The 24,518-nt window shown below is 38.7% G+C and overlaps 1 protein-coding gene across 2 annotated transcripts in view; it reads right to left on the bottom strand.

Annotated features, from left to right (window-relative positions):
• Positions 1–3,668: 3,668 nt before the first annotated feature.
• LOC126187458 (mitogen-activated protein kinase p38b) overlaps positions 3,669–24,518 on the bottom strand; it is a 100,347-nt gene continuing 79,497 nt past the window's right edge. Inside the window, exons 7-10 of one of the 2 annotated variants that reach the window (XM_049928551.1) lie at positions 16,248–16,327; positions 10,276–10,354; positions 7,328–7,501; positions 3,669–7,217 (exon numbers count right to left, since the gene is read on the bottom strand). In XM_049928551.1, coding sequence (XP_049784508.1) covers positions 7,147–7,217; positions 7,328–7,501; positions 10,276–10,354; positions 16,248–16,327 — 404 coding nt within the window. In that variant the 3' untranslated portion in view covers positions 3,669–7,146. The remainder of the gene's footprint in view (positions 7,218–7,327; positions 7,502–10,275; positions 10,355–16,247; positions 16,328–24,518) is intronic. The other variant, XM_049928549.1, reaches the window with a different exon arrangement.

Genomic DNA, 24,518 nt, shown 5'->3' with positions numbered 1-24,518 from the left:
TAAATATTGGAATATCCATTTGGATAACCACTAAGGAGACGGAACTTGATGCAAAAATTAATGTTGCCGACGACAACGCTGTGCAGCGCGCACGGGAAAAAATATGTTCTGCCGTACAAGCGAATTTAGACGCTGCGCACAATGCGCGAGACGAACTAAAAGAATCAAACGAAGAAGTGCCTATGTGGAGACGGGAGATGAACGCTCGCGTCCGAAATTTGGAGAACGCCGTTTCGACGGACAGCAGAACGGAAATGAATTTTCCTATGCAACCGACGGACGACGACAATGCACCGAAAACGACATTCGGGAATCAAAGACTATTCCAAACGCCAGACTTGTCGCCAGCAAAATGTAATTACGAAGACGAACGTATAATAAATTCAGCGAAGATTGAGTAAAAAGTCTACTCAAGCATCGCCAATTTCGAACATTTGCAGAGGACAAGAAGTCCATTTATCCAATTGTACACTCCTGGAAATTGAAATAAGAACACCGTGAATTCATTGTCCCAGGAAGGGGGAACTTTATTGACACATTCCTGGGGTCAGATACATCACATGATCACACTGACAGAACCACAGGCACATAGACACAGGCAACAGAGCATGCACAATGTCGGCACTAGTACAGTGTATATCCACCTTTCGCAGCAATGCAGGCTGCTATTCTCCCATGGAGACGATCGTAGAGATGCTGGATGTAGTCCTGTGGAACGGCTTGCCAAGCCATTTCCACCTGGCGCCTCAGTTGGACCAGCGTTCGTGCTGGACGTGCAGACCGCGTGAGACGACGCTTCATCCAGTCCCAAACATGCTCAATGGGGGACAGATCCGGAGATCTTGCTGGCCAGGGTAGTTGACTTACACCTTCTAGAGCACGTTGGGTGGCACGGGATACATGCGGACGTGCATTGTCCTGTTGGAACAGCAAGTTCCCTTGCCGGTCTAGGAATGGTAGAACGATGGGTTCGATGACGGTTTGGATGTACCGTGCACTATTCAGTGTCCCCTCGACGATCACCAGTGGTGTACGGCCAGTGTAGGAGATCGCTCCCCACACCATGATGCCGGGTGTTGGCCCTGTGTGCCTCGGTCGTATGCAGTCCTGATTGTGGCGCTCACCTGCACGGCGCCAAACACGCATACGACCATCATAGGCACCAAGGCAGAAGCGACTCTCATCGCTGAAGACGACACGTCTCCATTCGTCCCTCCATTCACGCCTGTCGCGACACCACTGGAGGCGGGCTGCACGATGTTGGGGCGTGAGCGGAAGACGGCCTAACGGTGTGCGGGACCGTAGCCCAGCTTCATGGAGACGGTTGCGAATGGTCCTCGCCGATACCCCAGGAGCAACAGTGTCCCTAATTTGCTGGGAAGTGGCGGTGCGGTCCCCTACGGCACTGCGTAGGATCCTACAGTCTTGGCGTGCATCCGTGCGTCGCTGCGGTCCGGTCCCAGGTCGACGGGCATGTGCACCTTCCGCCGACCACTGGCGACAACATCGATGTACTGTGGAGACCTCACGCCCCACATGTTGAGCAATTCGGCGGTACGTCCACCCGGCCTCCCGCATGCCCACTATACGCCCTCGCTCAAAGTCCGTCAACTGCACATACGGTTCACGTCCACGCTGTCGCGGCATGCTACCAGTGTTAAAGACTGCAATGGATCTCCGTATGCCACGGCAAACTGGCTGACACTGACGGCGGCGGTGCACAAATGCTGCGCAGCTAGCGCCATTCGACGGCCAACACCGCAGTTCCTGGTGTGTCCGCTGTGCCGTGCGTGTGATCATTGCTTGTACAGCCCTCTCGCAGTGTCCGGAGGGTCTGACACACCGGTGTCAATGTGTTCTTTTTTCCATTTCCAGGAGTGTATTTTTACGTGCATTCAGGAATATCTTACCCAGATACTGGTCTGAATATCAATAAATTCAGTTCGTGATGTCACACATCGCCGGTGACACGGCACTATGGGCAAGTGAAACCGCTAAACTATGCAATACGCTTACGAATTCGAGAAAGCTTTCCTCGCAAGATATCAGTCCACAGGAAGTTTATACCCCGTAACTGTGCAATCCGAAAAAAGGGAGTTTGCACAAGTATTTTGAACGATATATTGAGAAAACGAGATACTGGTCTGAGCCTATCTCACACAAAGAAGTACTACGTATATTAAAGACAAAATTACCGATCAACTTTAGGAAGAAGTTAATAAATGTACCAGATGAAGATTTGAAGCATTTTCTTTCGGTGATCTACTCTTTAGACCTAATTCAAGAAGAGGCAAAGTCCTACAAAGCATTCATGAATAACTGCAATAGTTGTCACAGTGTTGATAATCCGAGTAGTAATGAACAGAGTAAACATAATCAGCACAGAAAAGGTCAATACGGCAAAACGAATGTACCTGGTTACAACAATAATACGAACCATGTTTCGAATGACGCGAATACCGGTTACGTAGCCAATAAACTGAATTACGGCGACGGTAACTCGGGAAACGGCACGAACTGTAAGCGCAAGTTCGGAAATGGAAATAATTACCACGACGCTAACCACGATAAAAAGACACCGTGGAAAAAGCTGAAGGAAATCAATGGAGCAACAACAACGGTCCTCCGAACCAAACACAAATCGTAGCGAGTAGAACTACTCGCTATGTTGGCAGATTCGCAAATTTAGTCCATTTTCTGAAGTCTGTCTCCTAATTGGCTCACTAATCTGCGTCCATTTTTTTTCATATATTTATTTGAGGAAGTGCTATACTATGTTTCTACACTGTGGCATGTGACAACGTATTGTTCTCTTAGTAAAAAATCGCCGATCCGCAGCTATTTCCGATCTTTTGTAATCTCAGTCTACTAGGCCTAATGCGCCAGTTAATTTGTAATCACATTTTAGACATATGCGTATGGCATCCAATGTGACATTTCACGATGATGGGTAATTACTTGTGGCGATCTGATTTTTTATTTGCCTCGACACGTTTTACGTTATTATTATTTAGATAGGTCTATGAATATTAATTTTCAGAAGTGTTACGAACACTGATTTATTTTATTACTAGTGAGAGGGTGGTAATTACGGTTTCTTGCCTATATATTTTCTCCAATTTGTACAGAGACTACGGATTGTAAGTACGGTTTATTTCGTAATTTAACAGTTTGTAGTACGGCTCTTGCACCTGGCAGTGAAACATAGAAGAAAAGGGACTTTGAAACCGGCAGGCCTTTGTATTGGACTGTGGCAGGGGTTGGTGGCGAAGGGGACGAGGGTTTGGAATCGGGAAATCCTGTCGGCGGCTGGTTTAAGGATAATGGCACTGAACAGAACCAAGAGGAAGGCTCTGCCGAAAAGCGAAGCGGGTACTGAGCGGTCGAAAGGGAATCGGAGACTGCGCTTTTTCCCTTTTTTTTTTTTTGAAAAATCCAATAATTCCCTGACTTTTCCCAGTTTTCCAGGACGCTGGACACTCTGTATTATTAATTTACGACTTTCAATATCTGAGGAAGGAAAGGAAGACAGAGGAGCACCAACAAAAATTACGTGTGATCCTGAAATATCCCCACAGCACCAATAAATGGTGGGCTTAATGTTTAACTGTCTTCTTACAGTGATGTGAATGAAAGTATAAAAATTAATTTCAACCAACAATGAAAACTCCATTCTTACATGTTTATTGCGGCTTACAGTCACAGGCACATTTGGGAACAAAAACAGCATTTAGTCAACATAGTGATTTTCAGTAACATATGATTTTTTTATCATATAATACAATATTTTGCAACACATACATGTAAGTATAAAAATAATATTTTCTTTGTGTTTTCATGTTATTATGGAAATAATTTACAATAAAAAGATAGCTCTGTTGTTATCTCTATTTTATATTTCATACTTGCTTCTTTTCTGGTAACAATTTTTCATATTATCCTAAATTCTGAAAAAAATGCTTTGCATTTAAATTAAATCCACAGAACATTGTTACAAAAAAATATTCAAGACGCGACACATTTGTAACTTAAATTTGTAGCAACCTTGTTGCCAATATGGAATAAATAACATGAATAAAATATTTACAAAATAAAACATTTCTGGAAAAAATACTGCTCTACAGGCCTTTTACAAATTTCACTACAAAATTATGGATTGTGAAACAAATACACACTCGTGTTGCTAAGTGATCTTTCAGCTATTAACCTTTCAGTTCAATTCAGCTATTAACCTTTCGGTTCAATCCCATAAATAATTACACAGTGTCAGATCTTACACAAGACTTCTTAGCTGATACCTTTCTTCATAAACTTTGCAAAAGTGATGTAAGAAAAATATATATCTATAAAAACCCAGAACAAGGCAGTAAAAGTTTTCTATCATTTAACATTCAATTACAAAATACCTACAAGGCCAATTACAAATTAAATTCTTGTGCTGCTACACATTTGGAGTTCTCATTTGTAAACTAATGTATGAAAAATATCTGATATTTTCATTACAATTCTTTCATGGCCAAATTCTCTGCACTGATGACAATCTTAAAAACTCTCTTTTGACTCTCTAAAATGCAAGAACTCTACAACAATCTTACAATTAAGGAATATAGACATATTTGAGATAAAACCATTCTATACTATTTATGGATCAGTGACTCAAGATTTTACACAGCAAAAACCTTCTTTTTGATTAATATCACTACACAATAAACTGCGTTAGGAGAGCACCCCATGGGAAATTGAAAAATCTAACTCTAGCATTTTTCTAAATTTTCTGTAAATCTTGAAGACATGCAAACAATTGACATGTTGTACAGATTAAGTAGGCCACAAATAGCTGTAGTGTCAAATGATACAAGTAATGCAACAATTTATCAATTCACAAAGCTAACAAGTACAATATGCACATTCTTTAATGATCAAGTGGTGACAAGTATATACAACACAAATTTTCAGCTTCCACACTATATTTTTTATATTTAAGCACCAGTTTAAAAATCAATCTGATAAAAATATACCTTTCTATTGTCATCTTATAAGCAATACAACATTCCTTACGAAGAAGACAATAATGCCAGCATAAATATTTTGCAGGCAAGTACTACAAAAGTATCAAAAAAGCAGTATTAAAGTTCACTGACACTGTGGGCTCTGGGAAAAAATTATCGTATAACACAATTTTAAAAAAATTCCCTCTAGAAATTTTGCCTTTTCAACGAAGGCAATACAGAGCAATGTGTGTTTTCTTGGTCACTTCCACAGATTAAAGAGTTCAAAAAATAAGATTGCACTGATAAGGTACTAATTAGTTAAAATGTGATAAATAGGCCACAATTCAGTCAGCATTTCACAGAAATTCTTGCATCCTACAAGTTTAAGCATCCATAAAACAATTTGTTCCACACAGACAGTTATTTTGGTTCTAATACATCAATAGATCCCATGATACATGGGCATAAATGATATTGCTACGCGAACATAACACATATTGTTACATTCTGAAAATTGTCAGAATTTTCTTAAGCTAACATGAAATAGTTGCACATTAGAAGAACTACTAACACATAATTCATTGTTCATGTATCCTAAAGAAATGTAAAATTGTGACAGAAAACTTTCACAAGTTTATTGTGATTAAAACAATGAAAGCTTTAGGCAGTGTTCCCGCCAGAATGCGGCCATGTAATGCCCTTGACAACTGTCAATACTTTTGACAGCTGGACAATACATTTTTGAGGCACAAAAACTAGAGGTTCATGTACATGGCAACTTAAACCCTCAGTGGGCGGGGTTACAACAACTATATAGAAGAGATGACATATGGAGAAAGACAACACAAACTGTAAACAACTTGCATTAACAAAAATAACAAACACCAAACACTATCAATAGTGAAGTTTTTGTGAAATGGTGCAGAAGTAATGTTACCTCTACTCCTTTGTTGCCTGAACAGGGAGAGAGATGGATTCTGGGCAGAATGTAACCAAAAACCTCTACCTCTATTGATTAAACTGGGAAGTCACCTTAGAAACAGAGGTTTTTGCTTAAATTCGTGTAGAATCATGCTCTCTCCCTGATCAAACAACAGAGGGAATAATTACCACACTTCTTCATCTGCTGTTAATAAATACTTCAGTACTGTAATGTGTGGCATTGGTTATCTATAGTTGCGTGTTGCCCCCAGGTGTTTGCAGTTTGTTTTGTCTTTCTGCACACAGTCTTTTGTTTCCGGCTGACGTGACACCATCCACAGAGGATTTAACCTTCTGTGCGCAGTTTCATCTGTGCCTTGAAAATGACAGGGTGTTCACTTGTTGAAGTATTGGCCTTTGTCAAGCATGTTACCTGGCTGCATTCCTGTATGTTATGTGAACATATGATACACTGGGAGATGCTCAAGTTTCACATCCTTCAGCAGTATTGATGACAGATAATGTAATAGTAAAATGAAGTCTTACAGAAAAGATTACTACAGGAAGAAAGAAAAAAAAATGTTGTTTTCAGCATAGTGAAAATGATTGTGGGCTTTGTAGTTCTTAATTATTGAGTAAACTGCACAGTACACATTCTCGAACTTTTAATATGATGGGTGAGGGAAAGTGGTGAGATAGCACAGAGATTAGTCTTTCATATTTACATACATCTTTGTGACAAAGCATTTTAACAAAAATAAATTGTATATTAAGATAAATGAAAAAGTCTGAGTTAATATGTTTCACTGAATCTGTACAGAAATTTAAATCTGTAAGGACAATTTGGAAGCTCAATGCTTAAAACTGTACAGGAGGTTCCTACCACAACAGGAACTCTCATCACATTAGACCAACTTGTCATGTACTATTCATCTATGTTAGAGAAGATAACATAAAACAATTACATCTTTTATCACATAACTTCCTCTTGAAGTACTTACTTAATGATGTACATTTACTGTGTGAGCAAAAAGAAACCTCATGCATTTAAAATCAGATCACCTACAATACGAAGGAGAAGTGAAGTAATAAAGGAAAGAACAGAAACATTTCACTGCCACAGAAACATATTACACATTATCCATAAACAATGAACACAACCATGGTAGGGGGGAATCAGACATGGATTTCACACAGCTTCTACAAATAACTACACACCAACAATGTAAATAAGCTAATGAGGAGCTTCCTGTGGTTGCGGTAGCTGCTGAGGTACAAATTCTTCAACTTCTTTGTAGACAAGTTCTGGAAGACAATCACAAACTAGTAAAACAAGGTGAACTGCTACATGATGAAACACATATTTCAACAAAACTGATAAGATAATGATCTTTAGTAAGAAAGCTGTAAGTTACCTTTCCATTGTTCAACTGTTAATTCCATATCTTCAAAACTCTGATCATATGGTGCTGAAACAGGCTCATCAGTTGGATCAGCATACTGACTCAAGTACTTGTGACCCAGAGCTTGCTCTGCTGTGATTCTTTTGTCAGCATCCAGCTCCAACATTTTTTCTAATAGGTCAATAGCTTTAAACAAATCAGAATGAAAGATTATCTATATCTTTTCTCCACTATTAGTCTAAAATCTATGCCTAAACTTCTGAAATCAACAAAATAAGTAATCTATTCCTGTAGTTTCCTCCACACATTTAAAGTTAAGAAACAACTGTACCAATCTTTAGACCAACAATCACTGTTATTACACACAGCTTCTGAGCATTTACAGTCCATAAATATTAAACAAGAAACAAAATTCAATGGCATTTGGATACTGATGTTGCACCTGTTGAAATGAAAACAAAAATTTAAATAAAATTAAGGTACATAAGGTTTAGGCAATAACGTGACCTCAAATATCGCAGCACAACAGGAAAAGATTACTGGTATTGCCGATAAAGAAATACCAGCAACAGACAGAGAGCTGGCAATTCGGAAAGTACCAAGTGATACACAGAACATGCAGCCAAAGTGGAGAGCAGAAGAGACCGTAACTTACACTTGACAAAGAAAAATAATGAGAATGAAAAAAAAAGTTAAAACTATACAAAGAGAAAGCAAATGTGAAAAACAGATAAATGTCTGGACAAGAATATGGGGGCATGGCTTTGGCAGGGATAGATGTGCATGTAGATGTACATCAAGTTTTCAAATTCCATCAACAATGGGGTCATTAGCAATCAAGTAAAACCACTGACAGGACAAAGACGGAGAAGAATGTCAAGCATGTCTTTTCCAAAATAACAGCCTTTTTACCAATATCTCAGTTGTTGATGGCAGATAATTGAGAGCCCTCACTGACTTCGTAGATGCCAATAAATGCACTAGAATACCAATACAAACTTGTTTTAGTCACAGTAGTAAACAACATTGAAAAATCTTGTGACTTGACGTGCCTGAGATCATATTGAGTTCAATTTGTGAACTCTATTTCCCAGATTTTCTTTCCTTCAATGAAAGATGAATACTCATGACTCCTGACTGCCACACTGTCCGATTTCCAGTGCTATTTGTGCAGAATGGTAGTGATGAACAAGATTCAAGGTTCATGTACTGCTCTACCTTAAGCTGCCTCACTCTTGCAATTTACGGTCATGCGCCCTTAACGTTGACATTTAAGTCACACATACAAATTTAACTTAATACACACAAGATCAGTCTTGGTGTGTTCCAGTAATACTTGTGCGTTGCAGGCAATTGAAAGTGAGAATTGTTTAAAACTCGCCATTCATACACTTCATTATGTTTTTTACATCATAAGTACCTAATTTATCTTAAAATTTGGACATCTGGCTGCATTAGGTTTCTGCATGACAATGCTCTTGTTAAAGTTCTGGGTATTGTGAAGCTAAGCACGTTAATGCATATTTGCCAAGCCATTCCACCATTCGTAATTGGATGGTGTGTAGAGACACAGATGTAGCTACTACAACTGTTCCATTTCTTGATCAACTTAAAAGATTCCTGCATTACACTGAAAGCTTTTTGAATATAAAAAAAGATGAGATCTTTTTAAAGGACCCCATACCACGTTTCAGAATAAAGGAAACATTCTGTAATAGCATATATTCTGCCAACAGTTCATTGATTTCTTCACCATCACTGTTCTTAGAGGCCACATGCCAAAGATTTTTGATTGGTTGGACATTGCTTCCAAAAAGCACATCCATTCCCCTGGATTTATTTTTAGGGAGATAAGAATCATTAAGATTCCACAAATAACTAGGGGAAATACATGCTGACCCAAGCAGAGTGTAACATACCTGAATGAACATTATATGTCTAAAGTTTGGCATGTGCCACTCAGATAGCTTGGTAACAATTGCTTCATATTAACAATCCTCTACCCAACTGGCACATAACACTCTTTGAATATGAAGGGTTTTTACCAGCTCTATGATCTCATTGGTACAGTCAAGATCTCTGTTCCCTATGATGGACAACATTACGCTATTACTCTGCATGGTGCTCACTTCCATCAGCTCAAGGTTATAGTTAGAGAGTACTCACAGAATTTACCACAGCCCAGCTAAGACATTCTGGTTTCACTAACTATTGGTTTGATCCATCTCTCCACACTACTCAATCCCCTGTAAGGCTCTTTAATCTATGCATATCTACACCCTACATAAAATTAAATATGCATACTGTACTCGAGCCTTTGTCTTCCATTGCAATTTTAACGCACGACACATCCCTCCATTACCAAATTTACTGTTCCTTCAAGGTTCAGAGTGTGTTACCAACCTGGGTTCTTTAAGTCAAGTTGTGTCTAAATCTCAAAAGTTCACCTGACTCACAGGGTCAGAGTAATGGAAATGCCGAAAAATTTAAATTGGCAGACTCCTGAAAATAGGTTTCAGTTATCCCATGAAAGACAATTTACAAAGTTTCCAGAACCAGTATTATGTGAACACTAAGAGATATTATTCATCCCGTTAGCTATCTCTCCAGTAGGGAATGTGAACATAAGACTAATTACAGCACGCATGGAGGCCTTTAAGTCATGATTCTTGTGCTTTATATGGGACTGAAATTGGAAGAAACTCTAAAATGTGGTATCATGCTAAGTGCTCTCTGACATGAACTTCACAGTGGTTTGAAGAGTATTAACATAGATGCAGACCTACATGTACATCATCCAGTCAAGGAGGGAACCTCTACAAAAGGTTCTTAAGGGCATGTACAGAAGTAACCAACAGAAATGATATACAGTACGCAATGGCACGCACTGTACTTAGAATATGAACTTAATAATATTTTAAGTCGCAGTTCTGGAAAACAACAAAAATCAAATAAATTACCTAGTGGATTGGCACCTTTAAATACTTCTTTGAAGTCTTTCTTCTTTAATGGTGGTAATGACTGAATATAATTTCTTGCCTAAAATAGAAAGAAACAGGTGAAAAACATATTATACCTACAGAAATACAGTAAACACAATTTAACCACAAATTACTTAAAACTAGAACAATACAGATGACAGTGGGGCCTCTGATACATGACGCAATATCTATGAATTTCAATGCAGAAACAAAAAATTGCAAATCAACGTTCTTAGTTATTATTTTGTTTCTGCATTGTTAACCATAATTTAAAGAGGCCAATGTCTACTTCAAGAAATATAATTCAACTGAATTATTTACCATTTAATTTTTGCAGCTGGCTTTACAGTTTTTAAAAATGTCCCAAAACAAAAGTTAACTTTCTTTAAATTCAAATCCTGAAACTCTAAAAAGAATCCAGTCTACAAGTTTCAATGTTATGAAATTTTCATTCAATGTAATCCACAACACAACAGACAGAATATTTAATCTCATAAACAGTGTCAGCTTTACCTATAATCTAATTCCATTCAGGTTAATACAAAACAACTGAAAAATAGGCAATTACTTTCAAACAAAAGCACTGATGTACTTTCACTTTAATATCTTGCAGAACTGGAAATGGCTTGAACACACAGAACTAAGACAGCATGCTGATATTCACAATTTACTTTGAATATACAGTAAAAACCAGCAGTATAAAACCAACATACAAAAGATAGTGAATATTATTTCCCAGTCTGATTCCAAGAATAAATATACAAATCTGCTACAGACAGTGGAGAAACATCATCTGTGATGTGTACCTCTTAATACCATTACTATCATACAAGAAAGCAGTGAGACATTGTATGAGAAAATCCTGACCAGCACAGCATGTTAAAAACATGAAGCTGTGAACTGCAAACCTCACTTTTATGTATGCACCACTGTGAGGTACCCATGCTGTACAGACAAATCCATTCATCATTATGTGCACATTTTTGACTTCCTGGATAAAATTTAGGTTCATGCTCTTTGAATGGTTGGAAGGTACCATGTTAATGAGCTGACTATTCCCAGTGCAGTGTTTGGATTATATCACAAAGACCTGCATAGCAAGTCTAACAGTGTACAGACCCTTAACAGGAATTGTTTTGATATTTATCATGCAATTAGAGATAATATTAATGAGACTTAGTAAAAGTAATTGAGAAGTTGCAGTATTTTGTGGCTTCAATACTGAGTTCATCTCTGACAGTACTAATTGTGGGCACCTAAAGTTACTGACATCCAGCTTTGGTCTGTTTCCCACAGTAACACTGACAGCAAGATCAGAAGGACATAGTGCAACAGCCAATGATAATGTATTTTTAAATCCAAAAGTGTGTCGTGAAGCATATGTGGTTCCACAACAAATGATCTGCCTGATGATGATGATCAAATAGCAGCAATGGATCACCCTTGCCAGCCTAGTTTAGCTAAGAAGGAAGAAGTACAGTTTCATGTGAGCATAAATGCTGATTCTGTAACACTATAGAGAGAGAATTTAGTAGACAGACAATGTAAAGAAGTTAACTACGCATGCGTAATAGGAATGTAATACTTTCCTTATGATATTCTGGCAATAGAAAGAACTTACTTTTACAACAAATCAGGGACAGACAGTGTGTAAGCAGTGAGAAAGTTTGGGTAATAACTGGGATCAAATTATCCTGTGCCAGGAAGATATCAAGCATGAAATGAATCAACTTCCTAAGGCAAATGACGTTCAGTTCCCTGATGACAATAATGCCAAGACAGATGACGTTAGATTCAAATTATTGTCCACTAAATTAATTTTTTTCTAACAGTAGTAGAAAGCAATGGGACAAAAATATATCATCAACAATGATTTCATGAGATTTACTAAGGCAGGTCTTGCATATTCCCACAATGGGCATAACTTTTGCCAGCTCAACTACTGGAAAGATAACAAAAAGCTTTATGTCACTGAGAAGCTATAACTCTTCTGGCTATGAAGGTATATCAACTAAAGTAGTTGATAGTGCTCTCCTTGAGTTATCTTTGTAATTACTCAATGTGTAAAGGTGTATTTGTTGAAATACTAAACTATGTAATGGTAACACCTAATTATAAAGTTTGGGATAAACAGTGACCTCTTAATTATAAACGTATCTCCCTCCTCTATGTACTCTCAAATTTTTTTAGAGCAGCTAGTTAATAACAGAATACTGAACCACTTTTTTGACAACCTTTAAAAGGTGCACAGTTTTGCTTCTGTAAGGACTTCTCAACAAACAAATCAATGAAAGATCTCATTAACTCGGGTCTGGTAGAACTAAAGAAAATTTATCCCAGCACCATTTTCTGTGACATCGCCTAGATCTTCAATACCGTGTGGATCATAAAACTCTACTAGGCAAATTACAGAGTTTTGGCATTAAAGATATCTCCTTTGCTTGGATGGAATCATACTCAAAATGTTGATATTAAAAAAACCACAGCAATAAAAATTAATTTTTACTGGAGTAATGTTAAATAAAGAGTCTGATCTGGCTCACTCCTACAAATACTATTATGCTTGCAGGTGGTAAAATTATATCAATAAAGGACCCAAACACATCCGTACCTGAACAGTCAGGAGAATAGTGAAACAATCTTACAAATGGTTTAGGGCAAACATCTGAGCTTTTAACCCTACAAAAACCAATGTTATGCAATTAAAAAAGAAAAAAAAGACTTATAGGTACCAGACAGGAAGATCAATGGGAACACATTATGTGAAACAAAATGTATGAAACTTCTAGTCATCGAAACAGATAAAAAATGAGGTGGCACCAGCACAGGGATACATTAATGGGAAAGCTAAGTCTTACCTGCTTTGTGCTTTGTACATAGAAATCTTTCTCACTACAAAAGATGGGATTACTACCATACTTTTACCTAATAGTGTACTATAGCATAAATCTTTTAGGACAATGCACATGACGAGAAGCTGATAGCATCTTACAGAAGCCTCTTCATGGGCAGTAGGATTCTTACATTTATTGACAATAGAATTACTCTGCAGTGATATTTGTGATTAGTAATAGGAGAAAATTAAAGAAAAACTGACTTTCTGCAACTTCTTCAGTAACAACAGCATCAATCAGAACTACAGCAAAAGAAGATCCAAGTGCTGCACAAACTACTGGAAGAAGTGGAATCTGCTCTGCTCCCATAATTTGTGATTAGCAATAATAGTGAATTAAGGATAAACTGAGTTTCTGCAACTTCAGTAGCAACAGCACCAATCAGAACTACGACAAAAGATCTAATTCCTGCACAAACTATCTAACGAAGTGAAACCTGGTCTGGTAACATAACTGCCTCCATTCAATTAAACAGCAGAGGTGGGGGATTCGTATTTATGTTGCTTACAGTACCATTTTCACACTTTTCAGGAAATTTCCCTTTAATTGCTAATTCCCAGTGACTCAACAATATAACAAGGACTTCTCGATTAGAGAAGTTGGTTTTGCCAGACAAAACATTCACTCCATGGGTATGAAGCTATTCAATACCACCTTGAAAAAGTTCTGACAATCATTTAAGACTCTGAAGTCGCAACATATTGCAAAACGGAATATGGATGTCAATTACTCATATTGCTAAACAGAATCTACATAATAGTTTGAATGTTATAACACTCCTCATTCACCTACAGCACCTGTTACAACCCACTTATAAATGGACAGGAGTATACCCTTCAGAGGACTTAGGTGTAATATGTGGTATAGTCATGAAGCCACTGTTTAAAACCACACACATACATACATACATAGAGTATCCCTCACAGCAAGAACAGCAAAAAAAAATTCTCATCCAAGGTAGCCCTCTTGCCCTGGTCGCTTTTTAAAATACGTACTCCACAACTGACTGAACCATAGCAAGGAATATGCATATTGCCACATGATAATTTATTTCTTAGTATCTGCCACACCTACTTTGCAAGATAACATCTGCCTTCCATAGGTGATACACCAGCTACAAACATTATCAAGACAAGATGGCACCAGCATCTGAATACCAAACAAGCTCATTATTTATATGCAGTTTAATATCTGTCTGTCTCCTACCAAATGGATATGGATGTATCAGGTTCTCTTATGGGCTGGGCAATGTATGTTCATGGATGTTCAAATATTAGTCTTTATAATTATGAGTTAAATTTTGGAAAATAAAATGACATTCAAAACACACATATCATGGAAAAGCCGTCGACAGTGTCTTGTTTTTTCCAAATCTGACTCATTTTGTACACCATTAATGACAATGATCAACTAGATCAAATCTAGACAGAGGCCATAACGATTTCCTATAAGGCCTGAAAATCTCAGTTTCCTTTCTGGTACCAAATTCCACCTTGTTACTCATTTATCTGCTGTTGGCCTTTTTCAGCCCCAGAGCTTGCTTGTCATGGAAGACTGATTGCTCAGCAACTATTACAGGAAAACCCCCACAATCCTCCTAAAATGAGAACACTAATACATTTTTCAATTTCCCAGAATGGCCAGAACAGCTCCCAAAATGTGGTTTACTTCCAGAATGATGCAGAAGTCTTACATACCCTTGAGGACTTCCTGATTCTGACTGCCCAGATTGGCGACACCAGTGCAATTTCGACAAGGGTACTTCCATTCATGGGACTTGTCAGTATTTTGAAAGAGAATTATATTATTTCTCTGTGAAATACTGCAAACTTTTCCCTCGTATTTTGGCAATAACAGCACACAGTTGAGGACTGCCTCATGTGTAGAATGATCAAACTGATTAGAGGATCAGTAAATATACCTTGATGGATTCTGAGAAGCATATACTGCTTGAAACAGCTTAAAGCAAAACAGCACAAAATCACTAAAGGAAAGCATAAATGGCTGTTTTCTCACACACAAATAATAAATAGACAAATGACTGACAAGCTGAGTATTATTCAAATACTGGTGCTTTAGGATTAAGGTATGTTAATGCCTGTGCTCCCTTCAACTTGATTAAACATCGCACATCACAGCTGGGCAATTTATTGGAATCTGGTACAACAATAGTCAGTCAAAGCATTAGATTAACTAATGTCAATAGTCATGATTGTAGGACTGCTTTCAAATAATTAGAAGCATTAAAACAACAACAGAGTACTGTTGTTTATGAATAGCAGTTCCTACCTCTTGCTCACATTTCATTAGAACTCTTGCTCACATTTCATCAGAAATATGCCACAGTGAAACTCAACTGCGGTGAGCCTTGCAAACAGTAACATTATAACACTTCCTCCCACAGAGCTTAACTGAAGAAGAACAAACTGTGATGTGAGGAGATTAATATAATGATAAGCATTTTCCCTGAACTGGAATCTTATTGAACATGCCTGTGATTCATTAGGAAGGTGCAGTGTACTACACAACACCTCTAATGATTGTCCCCGAACTTAAGCTACCCCTCTTTGAGAAGTGGTATAACATTCTCCAAAAATTCATCAAATCCTGACAGCAGGTGAGAATCACTGTTGGCCAGTTAAGATCATTGTGAACTACCAGGAAAACTTTAACTTTTGAAGCTTTGCAAGGCTGCAAACTATTTAACTAGTCCAAAAACTGTCATCTCACACACTGAGTCATACGGATAACATACACACAACAAATACATCAATATATTTCAACATATTCTAAGCATCTCTTCCTACAACGGTTGATACCTCTGCTGAGTTAACTGTTTTCACCACTGTACAACTGTTATGTAATAATGTATGCCAGCAGCATGCACATACTGAAATAAGTTAGAAAGTATACCACATTACTTACATTACTTTACAATTTACAGACAAGAAGCAAACAAAGCATCATGTGATTTACCTGAATTACAAACATATTTACAAAATGCAAAATAAAACTGTAAAAATAGCTATTAAAAATAAGTTAGCTTATGACAGTTACCTCCTCACTTGTTATTTTATCAATTGTCTCCTTAGTTGGAGTTCCACAAAGCACTAGAATGCGTGTTAAATGATCAATGTCTGCAGAAAACCTTTGTTAAGGATTCTAAGCATTACTAGCTACAATGGTTAAATATGTTAAAAATAATCTGACTCATAATGTTTACCAGTTGTAGTGTACTCCATACTCAACACAGGCAAGACAATGTGTCTGCACCACCTACAATCCTTGAAAGAGCATAATTCTCACACAGTAATTCCAAATATGGTCAGGGAAAACATAAGCCATTTATAAAATTACGCCCAAAGGTTATCGAACACACAAAATCCAATGTAAAAGTATGAAATAGAAAATTGATATTGCAAGCTCTTATTAACCATCTACATCTCCACTTGATGAAACAAAAAACCGCAACTAGTGGAATATCTGCACGCAGCGCAACTAGTGGAATATCTGCACGCAGAGAAAATGTCTAAAAGACTGACACTAGGAGGAATGTATTTTTGTGCTAAAACATTGTCCCTTTGTGTCTATATGATCTTCACTTTGGACTTTCTCTATGAAGTTATATCAGAGGAATGCCTGGAAAACTGAAGACTGTTGAAAATAACTTACTGTTGTCATACGTTCTAAACATTATAGAATCTCCGTGTCATATCACATACACTTCAAGAACAAAAATGTAATGGAAAGTTCAGAAAAATGGAAACTAGTATTTGACCAATGGACCCTTAAAATGCAATTGAAACCATGGAGCAAACAGTGGTCTTGTCTGCATCATGTCAGTGCCAATTAAAAAGGGGATTTATTTTGCACTCTCGGAGCATGGTGCAAGGTGACAAAAATGTAATGATTCCAGCATATTTTTAAATTTGTTTGCCTCTCAGACTGCTCATTTGTTTCTCTTTCCAAATCTACTAAGAAGAAACCCCTCTTCTGAGACAAACTCTTCCTGCTGAAACAAATATTATACAGATAATTTGAGGTCACATAAATTTGTGGTTACACAGATCATTAGAAGAATTGAAAATAAAAGTAGAAAAGATGTGTTGGAGAATAAGGGAAGAGCAAATATAATGCCAAATGATTTCTTGGACCAGACTGAACTGTGCAGATACCAAAAGCAATTACTAAAACAAGATTTTATGGAGTCAGGGTGAGAAAATGGATTATTATATTGCATTAGAAAATATACAGCAATATTAGACCGTAAGATTCTGAATTATTACTGGACACACACTGTTAAGGGATTTCTGCTGAAGTCATCCAGGTGTTAATCGTCCAGTAAATTGGCAAGCAAGTATATAACTCAAATTAATTGTTCTTTAGAAGTTTTATAGAAGTGTTCTCCGGAAGATTCCTACAACTTCACTGCCAGGAAAAAAAACTAGTGCACCTAGAAACACGTAATCGATGTTGATCCAATGATGACATATGCCACCTGGAGGATAGCAGACGTACTGATAATGGTTTCAACCTTGTTCGCCAACAGTGTGGTGGCATAGCTACCAGTCTTCCTCTCTCTACCCTTTAATAGGGAATGTTCACAGCCAGAAGGCTCAGTGTGATGCAAATGTTGAAGCAAGAAGGCAACCACGCCACAGAGACACAGTCTTGCTTCCTGCGACCAACTAAGATAGTTTGGAAGGGGTCAAATTGTGGCTTTCCGAGTGGTGTAATGGTCCTTTTGGAGAATTGCCACACAATTTGAACACACTGCATCGGCTGTGCAATGCTGCTGGTATCAGTGCCCAGATGAAATTCTCATACCTGTAGACAAGGTTTTGTATGTCTGTACAGCACAGACATCCACCAAGATCATTGTATTTTAAGTGCAGCAATGGCAGATCATACAGCTACCACAGCACAGATAAGAGGACTTGTGAGCCCAGACGTGTCAACACGAGCTGTTGTGAACCGGTTATTAGCAGTGGAACTATGGGCACGCACACCTCCGGCCTGTCTTCCAATCGTGTCACAGCATCGAATGGTGCCATCAGAGAATGACTGGGAAGATGTAATGGCACGCACTGGTCGTCAGGGATGAAAGCATATGCTGCCTGCATTCAAGTGTAGGTGAGTGCTGCCTTGTACAATGCTTTTGTCCAAGACACACTAATCTCACCCCAGGCCTTATGGTCTGAGGTGTGATAAACAACAACATTCTTTCGCTTTTGGTGTTTCTGGAGGGGACACTAACCAGCACTTGATATGTGCATAATGTTGTCAGACCCGTTCTTTTGCCATTCTTGCTACGGGAAAGTGATGTGTAGTTCCAACACGGTAATGCTCACCCACACAGTGCCTGTGGAACTCCGTGTGCTCTGTGCTCTGTAAGACGTGCAGCCACTTTCCTCACCAGCACGATCTCCGGACCTGTCTCTATTTGAGTAAATGTCGGAAATGATGGGACAAGAATTGACTCTTCCATCAAATTTCAGGTGTGCAGCCGCATACATTCCACTTCTTCTGAACACCGACCAGCTGAGGTGACTGGGGCTCCAGCATTTGCTCCGTCCTTTCAGACCCGTGGACCGCACCACTGCGCATTCGGCCACAGATATACAAGGTGCCACAGACATTGATCGGCAGCAAAGAGGTATGACATACACATGGGATATTTACGCACAAATAGTTGCCACCATCCTTCGCAGATGACGAGTGTACTCAGCGAGCTCTGGTACACAGAGCACACGTCATTGCTGACAAGCTTCTACACCTCAGAAGAGTTTTTGAAGCCACCGGGTACTCCCACAGCAGATGCATAAGGTACTACAAATGAAACCAACAGTCGAAATAAGAAAAGCAGAAGAAGACATGGAAAGTTTTTAATCCATGACTTTTCTGACATATGTGGGAAGCCTATTGTCAAAAATAGGACAGATCCTCAGTAAACACAAAGTGAAAGTGATTTTTCACCCTCCACCAAAGACAGCAGCACTGCTGGGTTCCGTTAAAGATGATTTGGTGATTCGGAATCCTGGGGTTTACAAGATCCCGTTCGAGTGCGGGGCTTCAGCTTGGACAAATCATGGAATCCGGCAATTCCATAATAAACTCACGAAGACATCACGACGGTGCAGCTCACAGTGATACACTGATATCACCGTATGGATCGACTTCGCAGTCATACAGCTAATTCCATATGTATGTCATACCTCTTTGCCACTGATCAACGTTCCTGGCGCCTTGTGTACCTGTGGCCGCATGGGAAGTGGTGCGATCTGCGGGTTTAAAAGGAGTGTCATTCACCTCGACTCACCCTGAAGATGGCTGGATGGTATTCAGCCGAAATATTAGAAGATAAAGTGAATGTATGCGGCTGCACGCCTGAAATTATTGGAACAGTCTTTGCACTGCAAAAATACGAAGATGCACAACAAGAATTGACTCGTGCGACTCATCAACCAACAACTCTTACAGAAATATGTGAACAGGACGACCAGGCATGGCGCAACGTATCCCAGGACAGGATTAGCCATCTGTACGATGCCAGAGTCAGCGTCTGCATTACCACACACGGAGGCTACACCACATATAATATGTGTGTTTCACCATGGGTTGATACCTGGTACATCAGAACTGCTTGTGCTATTCATCTGTAAATGTAATCATTTTATGCACTCCATATGCATCATGCAACAATAAATCTTGAGTGGGTTGGAATCATCTAAAAGGGTGTAATAATTTCTTTTTTGCAATATAGATCAGATCATGCATTTAATAAGTTCTAAAACAGTTACTGTGTGAAGTAGCAGTCAGCATACATTAACATGCAAGTGTGTGAAGAACACTAATCGAGTATAGTGAAAAATTAAATTTAAGTGAATTTATGTACTTTAGCTTGATTTGTAACACACTGGAGTTCACATCTTCATTTAGTGCTGCTGCAGATTTTACCCTCTGAAGAAGCAATCACTGTGGATGGTGGAGGGAGGGAGAAGATAAAAAGGGTGGAGAAGGTAATAAATGAACGGATTCTCACAAAAACACTGACCAAAGTTCTGTTTGTGAAAACTATATAAATTTTAGCAGAAAATGTACAGTGAAAAAACTTACCAAACGAGAAAGCGTTGGTATGTTGATAGACACAATAAGAAACACACACACACACACACACACACACACACACACACACACACACACACACACACAAATTTCAGGCTTTCGCGACCCAAGCTTGCTTCATCAGGAAAGAGGGAAGGAGAAGGAAAGACGAAAGGATGTGGGTTTTAAGGGAGAGGGTAAGGACTCATTCCAATGCCGGGAGCGGAAAGGCTTACCCTAGGGGGAAAAGAGGACAGGTATACACTAGCATGCGCGAACACGTGCGCGCGAGATCGAGCGCGCGCGCGCACGCGCTCACACACACACACACACACACACACACACACACGTGAATGCAAAGAGGTTGGCCAGAGATGTCAGTCAAGGCAGAAGTACAGAGGCAAAGATGTTGTTGAATGACAGGTGAGGTAAGAGGGGCGGCAACTTGAAATTAGCGGAGGTTGAGGCCTGGTGGGTAACGTAGGCAGCACCTATGTTTTATATCAAGAAAATTCTACTACTTGCCCTGTGCATAGAAAAAATGGAGACCCTGAGAGACAACAGCCTTCTTGAATGATTGAATCAGTGCCATAAACACAAAACAAAGTTACTCCATTGTTAAATAAGAGAGACATAAATTTCTATAAGGAAGAATCTATATTCTACAGAAGTGATTATATGGGATCCAGTGGAAATTGTAACTGATACACAAACAACAGCCTCATAATCTTGAAGAGGCACTTTTTTGAGAATTTTGTGTCCATTGCAAATAAAATGGAGGGTTTGATGAAGTAAGATGCAATACTTCCTTTACGTAGAAAATCCAACGGACACACTGTTCAGTTTTTTGGGATCTGAGAAAGAAGAAAAAGAAGAAGACAAACAAGTTTCACTTTTCAATAAGGTGCATAAACTAAAACATAAATGAAAACTGTCATATCAACTGACTAAGTGTGCATCAAACACAGATAATGCCTTCTGCTAATATGTGCTGTTCCTGCCTGATCTCACTGAGATTTCTTTCTGCAAGCATCTCAGCACTTCTGATGATGGGGTTTAGTGAGAAAGGAATTAATTACATTTAAAGCTGGTGTAAACAATGAAACGTATTTTTTAAAAGTCATGGCAGCATAATGTATTTATATTCAATATTGGCGAAAATTGGTCATATGAAATTGTCTCTCAATTTTAATCACTCTGTACAGTATTCTTTTTAATTGCAAATGATGGAATCTCAAGACAGTAACTACATCAAACAGTTTCATCATTCACATAAGTCTCAGAAGCTATAATGAAAAATAACTGTAGCATAGAATATGTCGCAATGAGCACGAGAGGTGGGTGGCACATACATATTGATGATAGGGGAAGATTATAAGGACACACCGAAACTACACTTCCAAATACTTACTTTATTCCAAGACTTTGCAGATTTTTAGCTCATCACATAAGGATTGCTTGAAAGCTAATCTAATTACCATTTAGCCAATAATGAATTTCCACTCTGTAGCACAGAGTGCTGCGTTGATGTGAAACTTCCTGGCAGTTACAAACTGTGAGCCAGACAGATGCTTTAATGTAGGGCCTTTACTTTTAACATGCTTGTCTGCCACGAGGCCACCAGCAGCAAAACTGCACGCTCAATGCTGTGTGGCTACCACTGGTCATATCAGAGCCTCATGCTTAGTGCCGTGTGCCTGGCCTGGCAGTTAAACATCCATCACGAAGTACGCAGCAATCAACGTGTTACAGGGCAAGATCTCCAATGACAGAGCTATCCGAGCATGACTCTTGACCTGCTCTCACAGCTATACTTCCACCATTATGTCTGCTATCTTTCAACAGCATAGCCTTGAGGGACTATCACTCTAAGAAAGAAAGGATCTTGTGGAGAAATTTCAGGAGTGCTACACAAGATACACACGAAAACTTCTGTGAAGTTTTGAAGGTAAGGTACTGGCAGAAGTAAGGCTGTGGGGATGGGTCACGAGCTGTGCTTGGATTGCACAGTCAGTAAAGCAAGTGCCCCTGGCAGGCAAACGTTACAGGTCGACACAGTTTTAATCTAACAACAAGTTTCATTTTTCACATATCTGTCTGTGTTTTAGAATGACTGATATTTTGTGGGTAATGACCTAACTTCATTTTAATATTTTGCAGTGAACACACAGTGCGTAGTGAGGCAATCACTCTGATGTAGAAATAATTCAAAAGCCAAGATCGCTTAAATACTGTTTACTGGATACCGTATTTACTCGAATCTAAGCCGCACTCAAATCTAAGCCGCACCTGAAAAATGAGACTCGAAATCAAGGAAAAAAAAATTTTTCCTGAATCGAAGCCGCACCTGAAATTTGTGACTCTAAATTCAAGGGGAGAGGAAAGTTTTAGACTGCACCTCTAAATCGAAACAAAGTTGGTCCATTGTAATATGAGACACAATTTAGGTTGAATGAATGAAGATACAGCTATGGTAGTGGCATGTCTTGCTTTTGTGCGCGCTACCGCCGCTTACAATTAAAAAAAGATAACTTGTCTCATTAGCAAAACAATGGCAAGAGACTGCTATTTGTTGTTACTTACGCTGCTGCTTTCTTTTATAATGATCAACAAGGATCAAATAATAGACTGTGTATGATAAAAGATGTTCTGAACGAGAGTTTAGCGAAAAAAAATTTCCATTTGAAAATCTTTGCAGACGTCTCTTTAGTACATTACATTCTGCACAGAAATTAGTCATCTCAGTTTTAAAAATCTAGTCAGTTGTCGTGCTTCATTTCTGACAGTATCACTATTCAGCATAAGAATAATACGAATATAAACATGACGTATTATGTATAGTCTTCCGCATTTGCTGTTGTCTCACTCTAGTTTGGTAGTTTATTAGGCAGACAGGATTTAAATGAGAAAGCAGCAAACACGAAAGAATACATGGCAAAATGTTTACCTTTATATTATGGTGAAGAGGATACTGCATGTCATAAACAATTCATAAAAGTTCCTATTAGCTACCATCTCTTGTCACAGGTAGGAAAACATTCAGAACGTAGAGTTGGCCATATTGACAAACATCCTGAACAGTCTTGCCAGTCAGATTTTCGTAGTATATTGAAAGGCTGCTACATTTGAAGATGAACAATACAGAATTTGTATTTACTTCATTCGATAATGTACGAAAATGCAGGGGTCGAAACTCAGGGCGGAGAAAAAAACTCATCTTCCATAATCATAATTTTTTTTTTTTTTTTTTTTTTTCAGTTACTGACGCAGAGGTTTTGGCACCAGTATTTATCTTTGCGCCTGCAAAGCATGCCTGTGTTGCGCTACATATATTCAATGGCAGAAGTTAGTTGTGGCAGCACCTACCAACGTTTTTCAGAACTTCCGCTTACTTTGCACTCGATTCTAAGCCGCAGGTGGTTTTTTTTGGATTACAAAAACCGGAAAAAAAGTGCGGCTTAGATTCGAGTAAATACGGTAACCGGTTTCAACACATTAAAGGTGCCATCATCGGATCTGAATGGTTTATAAATGTTAATCTACATTCAGATCCGATGATGGCACCTTTAGTGTGTTGAAACCGGTTATCCAGTAAATAGTATTTAAGGGATCTTGGCTTTTGAATTATTCCTCATTTTAATATTTAGATTCCATCCAAGATTTCAAACTGATCTGGTTGTTCTTATGAATGACTTGTAAAACTGCTGCTTTGGACTTTAAATTATCAGTATGGTGATGTTATCAATAACCACATATCAGATGGAGAGTTGAACCCAAATCCTTACCTATCACAATCCGTGCTCTTACTACTTGAGCTGACAACGTACGACAACCTACAACCAACCTTCACAGCCTCACTTCTACCATTATCTCTTTCATACTTTTAACTCCACAGAAATTCCTCCGAATTCCTCACTGAAATAGCACTCCTGGGGAAAAGGATGTAGTGGCTTAGCCAAAGCCTAAAGGCCATCCTCAGCTTTAATTTGTCAGGAAATTTCTTAATAGTGGGTGTCCGTGTGTGCGAACACACATACTTTCGCCAGAAAAAGAGCAGGAGCTCAACAGCTAGTGAGAACGCTGTTTCCAGTTACTTCTTTCTGTGCTCCATGTATCGGTCGAATGTAGGTGAGTGGTTGCCCTTCCCTTATTTTACGTATTACATAAAAACACAAGATATTGTGCACTAAAACAGCACTGAAAATATTGTAGAACACCCTATAC

Source organism: Schistocerca cancellata, chromosome 5, assembly GCF_023864275.1.
Source record: "Schistocerca cancellata isolate TAMUIC-IGC-003103 chromosome 5, iqSchCanc2.1, whole genome shotgun sequence".
Taxonomy (NCBI): domain Eukaryota; kingdom Metazoa; phylum Arthropoda; class Insecta; order Orthoptera; family Acrididae; genus Schistocerca; species Schistocerca cancellata.
This window is presented reverse-complemented; position numbering and strand designations above follow the sequence as displayed.